An 8,189-nucleotide genomic window follows, 5' to 3' on the forward strand; every position below is an offset into this window, starting at 1 on the left:
TCATTCATTCATTTTTATTTTAATTTGACCAGAGAGGGGCTGAATGAGAAAGAGAAAAAGAGAGAAGGAAAATGAGAAAGCAAGCCATCAGGTCCAGGGCTCAAACCACGGTTGGCCATGTGGGAGTCCAGTGCCCTTAACCACCACACTACTTGCCAGCCCCAACACTGAAAATGCATTCTTTTATTTCAAAGTATGGTCTGGTTTTCTCTTTCTCTCTCTCTCTCTCTTTTTTTTTTTTTTTTGTTCTAATTCTTGCTAGTTTTCATCTGTTAATCTTTGAATTGCTCACCAATTTCAGAACTTTAGATTCCTTCCATTTCACTCAGTATACTCTCATAATCTCAGACCTAAATTTAATCATTTCTCCCTGGGTGCTTCACAGATTTGACTCTTTTTTTAAAAAAAAAACAAGAAGTTTATTTAAACAAGACACTTGACTTGAAGGGAAAACTATCTAGGATTCCTTTTCTCTTTTCATTTAGAATAATTTATGGGCCAACAGATGATATGGTGGTTAAGAGCACTGAACTCCCACATGGCAGACAGTAGTTTAGGCCCCAGACCTGGCAGCTTGCTTTCTCACTTTCCGTCTCTCTCTCGTTCTGTCTGTCTCCTCTCTGATTAAATTAAAATGGATAAGTAAAGTTAAATAACATGATTCTTTAAAAAAAAAAAAAAAGAGTAGTAATTTACCCTGGTTTAAAGACAGATTGCCCCACATGTAACAGCTACGCACAAACAAGTTATAAATTTGTGTTTGGTTTTACAATGATAAATGAAAAACATTAAAGTTCTCCAAATAAACAAATATGCAAGGATTTTTATGTTGTTGTTTTTTCTTTCTTTCTTTCTTTCTTTCTTTCTTTCTTTCTTTCTTTCTTCCTTTCTTATTGTTAAAACAGTAAGAGAAAAATAACTTACTGGAATATAAGAGCTGAATGAGCATGCCACTAATGGAGAAAGGGAATATTTTTACAGAGCCAGTATTTTTCTCCATCCCATCTCCATTTGATGTCAATCAAAACATACTGTTGGCCATTTAGTTTTAAAAAATGCAGTATATGTGTGTACATACACCAGTTTCTTTATGTACAGTAAAGGAAAGGAAAATGAAAGAGAAAACAATACCTTAGAAGTCAGAATGTGGTGGAACTAAATTGTGGTTTTCTTTTATTTTTGGAGAGGTTTTTGCTGTAGGGTGCGTGCGTTCGCCAGAAAGACAGAGAGAGACAGAGAGATAGAAAGCGAGAAATCACCCCCCAGAGGGGATGGCCACGCTGCAGTCCCTTCTCCATTTTCCTCTCAGGATCTTGGGCATGCACACACATGCACCTGGCATGAGTTTTAGCCACGGGACTCAAACCAGGTTGACCACGTGGGAGTCCACCAACATAACCACTACACCAACTGCTGGTCCTCTAAATTGTGGTTTTCTAATTAAGAATGTATTCTTGGTCTATAAGAACAGAGTTCTAGAGTAAAGTAGCAGGTTCCCTTTTTAGTAGACACCTCCTGTCTGCTGTTGGAACACATCAATTGTATCTTCATCCTCCATTTCCAACTGTGCAGATGTGTCTGTTTCGTTGAATGGCTGCCCATCAAATCGGAATCTGATCTGCCTCATTGACAAATCCTCTTGTTCACTATACGCTTTCATTAGTTTATTAAGTATTGTATGCTTCATAATCTTTTTTTTTAAAGAACTATTTAATTTTGGGGGCTGGCAGGTGGTGGGGTGGTTAAGGGTGCTGGACTCCCACATGGCTGACTGTGGTTTGAGTCTCGGACCTGGTGGCTTGGCATTCTCATTTTCCCTCCCTCCCTCTCTCTCTCTCACTCTGTTTCTCTCTGGTCAAATTAAAATAAAATAAATAAGTAAAAAGATAAAATAATTTTGTAAAAAAAAAAATATTTAATTTTATTCATAAGTCTAGGACTCTTAACTATTACACCACCAACCAGCCCTTTTTATTTTATTTTCTGAAGTTGACGAGAGAGAGAGAGAGAGAGAGAGAGAGAGAGAGAAGGAAACCGAGAAAGCAAGCTGTCCAGGTCCAGGTCTGGCTGGACTGTACCATGGTCAGCCATGTGGGAGTCCAGCCACCTTAACCACCATGTCACCTGCCGGCCCCGCCTCATAATCTTAAACTGCACCACAGAACCATCCTACCCTGCCACCTTCATAGTAAAATGATTGTTGTTCTCAGTCTTAACTCCTTCCTTGGGCTTTTTGTCGGCCATGGTGAGCACTGGAGTCTCCTCCGCTGCCAAAGGGGTACCAGGTCCTCACCAAACGAGCACACAGGCAGCTCCAGAAGTGGCCCAGATTTGATTCTTAATATATTAATAAAACTAGCCTTTGTGGAGGCACTTTAATACGTACCAGCCATATATACATTATCTCATTTGTTCTTCGGGGGAACGTTATGCATTGGATGCTGTTAATTATTGAGGGAAAACAGACAGTTAAGTAACTTGTCTAATATGCAGCTAGAAAATGGCAGAGCTGGAATTGAATTCTGATCTTCTAAGGATTTTCTTTTCAAATGCTGACAACTCAGTTTCTCTCAAATATCAAAATTCAAGTTGGAAATGGCAAGTGGCATGGTGGTTAGGGGCGCTGGACTCCCACATGGCTGACCACAGTTCAAGTCTTGGACCTGGTGACTTGCTTTCTCATTTTCCCTCTCTCTCTTTCTCTCCCTAGCACTCTGTCCCTCTCTGATCAAAATAAATAGATAGATAGGTAGGTAGATAGATAAGTTAAATAAAATAATTCTTAAAAAATTAACCTCAAGTCTTTAAAGTAGTGGGACCAGCAGTTAGCGTAATGGCTATGTCGCTGGACTCCCACGTAGTCGACCATGGTTCGCGCTGGGCACGTGTGCGTGCGTGTCCAGGATCCTGAGAGGAGAATGGAGGAGAATGGATCGTGGCGTGGCCATCCCCCCTGGGGGGTGATTTCTCGCTTTCTGTCTCTCTTTCTCTCTCTGTCTGTCTGGTGAGCGCACGCGCCATATAGTGAAAACCTCTCCAAAAAAAAAAATCTTTAAAGTAGTAATGAGAGTAAAGTTGCCCATTTGGGTTGGCTTACTATGTACCAGGCATTATGTTGTCTATTTGTATTATCACATTTAATCATTAAAGTAATTTTTTTGAGAGGTTTTTTGCTATAGGGCGCCTGCGCTCGCCAGAAAGAGACAGAGAGATAGAAAGCAAGAAATCACCCCCTGGGGGGATGGCCACGCCGCAATCCCTTCTCCATTCTTCTCTTGGGATCTTGGGTACGCACGACATGCCTGGCGTGAGTTTAAGCCACCAGGTCCGGGACTCAAACCGTGGTTGACTACGTGGGGGTCCAGTGACATAGCCATTATGCCAACTGCTGGTCCCTTATTAAAGTAACTTTTGAGGTTGTATTATCTCCCTTTTATAGATTAAAAAAGAACCTATTTCTCAGATTAAATACTTTTCCATACTAATATGTGGTGGTGCCAGGATTTGAACTCTAGATTACTTGACTCTAGCATTTTTTTTTTTGAGAGGTTTCTAGCATTTTTTTAAGCTTTTTTTTTTTTTCCTTCTGAGAGACAGACAGACACCTAAGACAGGGTCCTTATACCATGATTCACCCCAACTTCAGCCATCCAGTATCCTACCAGTTACAGGGAATCCTAGGGATGCAAACCTAAGACTTCCTCATAGGACCTTGGCCTCACAAAGCTTTGCATTCGTACTGCACTACTGCAGCTGACAGCTCTTAACCATTGTGCTATATTGCTGCTGCTGCTTTTTTTAAAGAATTATTTAATTTTATTTATTCAGTTATTTCAATTTGAACAGAGAGAGAGGGAGAGGGAAAGTGAGAAAGCAACCAGGTCTGGGACTCGAATGGTGGTCAGCCATGTAGGAGTGTCCAGCACCTTAACCACCATGCCACCTGCTGGTCCCTGCTACATTGCTTCTTGAACCTCCTTTTACTATCTGTGTCCCTCATCTTAGCAAAATCACCATCCTCTCAATTTCCAAAAGTGGAAGTCATGTCCCCTAAGCCAGCTTGATATGATTTCATGGCACTAGATTCTGATGTAGAATCATTTTCTAAACCCATCTTCTTTACTTTATCTTGTTTAATGTTTGACCTTGTTACTAAAATTTTGTTTTCTTGACATTTATTCTGTCTTATGTACTAGTATGTTGTTCATTGATGCCGTAGTTTTTTGAGTGCATAGCATTGTGGGTATAAGTATCCAGATATGTATTAAAAAACATTACAGATCACTGGAGAATCACAAACATTCAGCTGTTTAGACTGTGGCAGTCTAAAAGAACAGTATAATCCAGAGCAGGGCAAATCCCTCCTATAAAGCCACATTCCTGTGTTGTCATCATGCCAGCCAGCCTCGCCATTTTCTGAACTTGACTGTATGCTCTTGACTAAGCTCTGCTCACGCTATTCCTTGTGCTTGAAATCATTTCCTGTCCATGTCATCTTTTCAATTTTTTAATAGTTTCATTTACAATTTGCTATAGGTTGTGTATGCTTGCTAGAGACAGAAAGAGAGCGAGAGGAGGAAAGTAAGAAAGCACCTCTCAAGAGGGATAACAATGCTGCAGTCCCTTCTCCATTCTCCTCTTGGGATTTGGGGTATGCATACAACCCCTGCCTAGCGTGTTTTTTAAGCTGCCATGCCCAGAACTTGAACTGCCCCATTAAGACCATCTCAAATGTGACTTCTTTCAAGAAAGGTGATTATAGTTGGAATTTATCTCTTCCCAGTGCATATAACATTTTTTGGTTCAGGAACTTTATTTATGAATACATTTCTTTGTCTCACACTCCTCTGTGACTTGGAAGATAGAAACTATACACTTGATTCATTTTTTATTTTATAATTATTTACTCATGAGAAGTTGCAAAAATAGTAGTTTTTTGTCTTTTATCCAGTTTCTCCCAAATGTGTTGTCTTATGTAGCCATAGTACAATATCAAAACCAAGAAATTAATAATTACTGTCACCTGTGCTGTAAATCCTATCCAGATTTCATTATGCAGCTTTGATCTTTAAAATAATGAAGTAATATTATAGAAAATTAACATTATGGGGACCAGTACATGGCATAATGGTTACATCACTGGATTCCCACGTTGTTGACCGCGGTCAAGGGTTCGACCTGGTGGCTTAAAACTCATGCTGGGCATGGACGTTTGTGTGCCCAAGATCCCGAGTGGAGAATGGAGGAGAAGGGAGTGTGGCATAGCCATCCCCCCTGGGGAGTGATTTTTAGCTTCCTGTCTCTCTGTCTGTCTCTGGCAAGCACGTGCATCCTATAGCAAAAATCTCTTAAAAAAATTAACATTATGAAAAAGCATTAAAAAAATCATACCACAATATAGATTTAGCCACTTTTACAGTAAGATTACAGACATTTCTGTGTGTCTTTGTGACTGTTTGCATTTGTTTTGTTTTGTTTTTATAAAATGGGACTATATAATACCTATTTATAATCTTTAAAGTCTGTACTTTTTTTTCCTTTTTTTTTGGAGAGGTTTTTGCTATAGGGTACATGCGCACACTAGAAAGACAGAGACAGACAGAGAGACAGAAAGCGAGAAATCACCCCCCAGTGGGGATGGCCACACTGCAATCCCTTCTCCATTCTCTTCTTGGGATATTGGGCACGCACGCACACGCACCTGGCGTGAGTTTAAGCCACCAGCTCCAGGACTTGAACCACGGCTGACTACATGGGAGTCCAGCGACATAGCCATTATGCCAACTGCTGATCCCTAAAGTCTGTACTTTTAAATGGAACTCAAAATTAAGTCTTAAAATTGATTTAAGCTAAGAATCCTGATAGCATATACACTGTTAATCTTGGTAACCTTGGAACAGATGGGATCACTGAAGAAGTAGGTCATTGCAGCTGGAGGGGTCAGCCCCTGAGGCAGGAGGGAAAGGAAGTATGAGGCTCAGAGGCAGCTGTTCTAAGGAAAAGGGCAGGAGTTTATGGTGGGCTGCATGAATTAAAGTAATCAGAATAAGTCATTGGAAACAAAGTTGATGGGAAAAGAATACTAGTCAGTTCATCAGAAGACTGAGTCTTTATCTCATTTGCTGCCTCTAGGAGAGAAGCCTTTCCTTTGTGAAGCCCAAGGATGTGGTCGTTCCTTTGCCGAGTATTCTAGCCTCCGAAAACATCTGGTGGTTCACTCAGGTATAAGAATCTGTTCCATTTGTAGATATGAGGAAGAGAGACAAAGGGTAAAAGAGTAGGGGAGGGGTATAAAGAAATCTAAAACAATGACCGTAAAGGTAAACACAGTTCTTTATCATGACAAATCAGAAATCAGGGTTCTTCATAATTGCATTTCAGGGGTCTCATAATCAAGGGAGGGAAATCTAGTTGTTTTCAACTGAGTCAATGGGCTGGTTTCTAAGTCCTTTATCTTAGCAGATTAGCAAATTTTTTCAGTGTATTGGGTGATTTATAAGTTACATTAAACATGGACCCTGTTCTTGAGGAATTGACCTTTTAATTCCGCTGGGGGGAGGATTTCAAATCACAAGAAAGTAGGAAGGTTGACTTCTGTAGTAGCAGCATCCAGTACTACTAGTGACTTCTGAGAACGTGCTAGTAGACCAGTCTCAGTCACATTTTGGCAGAAATTACGGCTTTGGCAAATAGAACTATAAACCTTATCTTTACTAGAAATATAGAAGAAGAGAGAGGAGAGACTTAGTGACTCCTTTTCATTTTGGAGACTTAAATTAATTCTCTGTAATTCTGTCAGTTTGCTCATTCTATGTAATATCCTAATCTCCGCTGCATGAGATATCTTTTAGAAATTCTGTCAGTTTGCTCATTCTATGTAATATCCTAGTCTCCGTTGCATGAGATATCTTTTAGAATTTCTGAAAATATTCTACAGAAACCAGACTTTGTAAGCTCAATAGAAAAAAGCTAAAGTAACATCCTTCTCCCTCCCCTCCTACCACAGCCTCTAAAAAAGAAGTCATTTATAGCCCAGGGGAAGGTCTGTATTTTGTTAAAAAGGACTTTCCTATGGGACAGTGTAAACTATATTGAAAGGAGTTTTAGAAGAGCCTTGAATGCCAGGTTGAGAGTTTGTGGGGCCTACTGAAGTTGCAGCTGGACGAGATCTTGGCTTACTGCAGATTAATCCAGCAACAATGACTAAGCTAAACTGAAGCAGAAGCTTTTAGTCTGGTCAAGAGCTATGGGGGCTGGCAGGTGGCGAGCTCTGCTCCAGAGTAGTGTCAGGGAGCATGGGAAGAAACCCAGTGGAAGAATCTTCAACTCCACAATTAATTGGCTGTAAAGTGATATGGAAATTGAGTCATCAAGTGACCACAATTGATTGGATATAAAGTGATAATGGAAATAGAGTCATCAAGTGACCACAGTTAATTGGGTATGAAGTGATATGGAGTCATCAAGTGGCCACAATTAACTGGATATAAAATGATGTGGAAATAGTATCATCAAATGAAGACTACTGATCTAAGAAGCATGGAAGTGAGATAAAGAGGAAAAATCAGCCTTCTTAGTTGTCAGCCTGGCTTTTTATTTATGAGACGAGGTTAGGAAGGTGTTAGAAGAGATGATAGTACAGGGAGCCTGAAGACTAGCCTGTAAACGTCCTTGGAGATGGGAAAATTCCTGGTACATGGAAAGTTTTCAGAATTTGTTTGACTGGACTAAGTGGAATGAATAAAAGGACTGGTAAGTTGCAGCGAGTGAAAACACAGCTGAGGGAGGGTAGTGAGTGGGAGAAGGAGCATCCTCTTATATATAGTTGAACATTCTCTGTGGACTTCTCCATCTAGGTCTTGAGTCCATTTTCTTGCCGTCAGAAATGTACCCTGTCTTGGGGCCAGCAGTGGCGTGGTGGTTAAGGTGCTGGACACTCCCACATGGCTGACCACGGTTCAAGTCCTGGGCCTGGAGGCTTGCTTTCTCCATTTCCCCCGCTTCTCTCTCTGTCTCTCTCTGATCAAATTAAAATAAAATGAATGAATAAATAAAATTTAAAAAAAAAAAAAAGAAAGAAATGTACCCTGTCTTTTTGGCTCCCGTGCTTTAACCTCGCCCTTGTTTCAGGAGAGAAACCTCATCAGTGCCAAGTCTGCGGGAAGACCTTCTCTCAGAGTGGGAGAAAG

General features: G+C 40.5%; 1 protein-coding gene across 1 annotated transcript in view; it reads left to right on the top strand.

The window, feature by feature from the left end:
• Window positions 1-8,189, top strand: part of ZNF410 (zinc finger protein 410) — a gene marked incomplete in the record, with an annotated part of 40,961 nt that overhangs the window by 19,905 nt on the left and 12,867 nt on the right. Inside the window, 2 exon segments of the mRNA XM_027769092.1 lie at window positions 6,133-6,222; window positions 8,131-8,185. Of these exon segments, the coding sequence (XP_027624893.1) occupies window positions 6,133-6,222; window positions 8,131-8,185 (145 nt within the window).

Source organism: Tupaia chinensis, unplaced genomic scaffold (genome assembly GCF_000334495.1).
Source record: "Tupaia chinensis unplaced genomic scaffold, TupChi_1.0 Scaffold148607_1, whole genome shotgun sequence".
Lineage (NCBI taxonomy): Eukaryota > Metazoa > Chordata > Mammalia > Scandentia > Tupaiidae > Tupaia > Tupaia belangeri.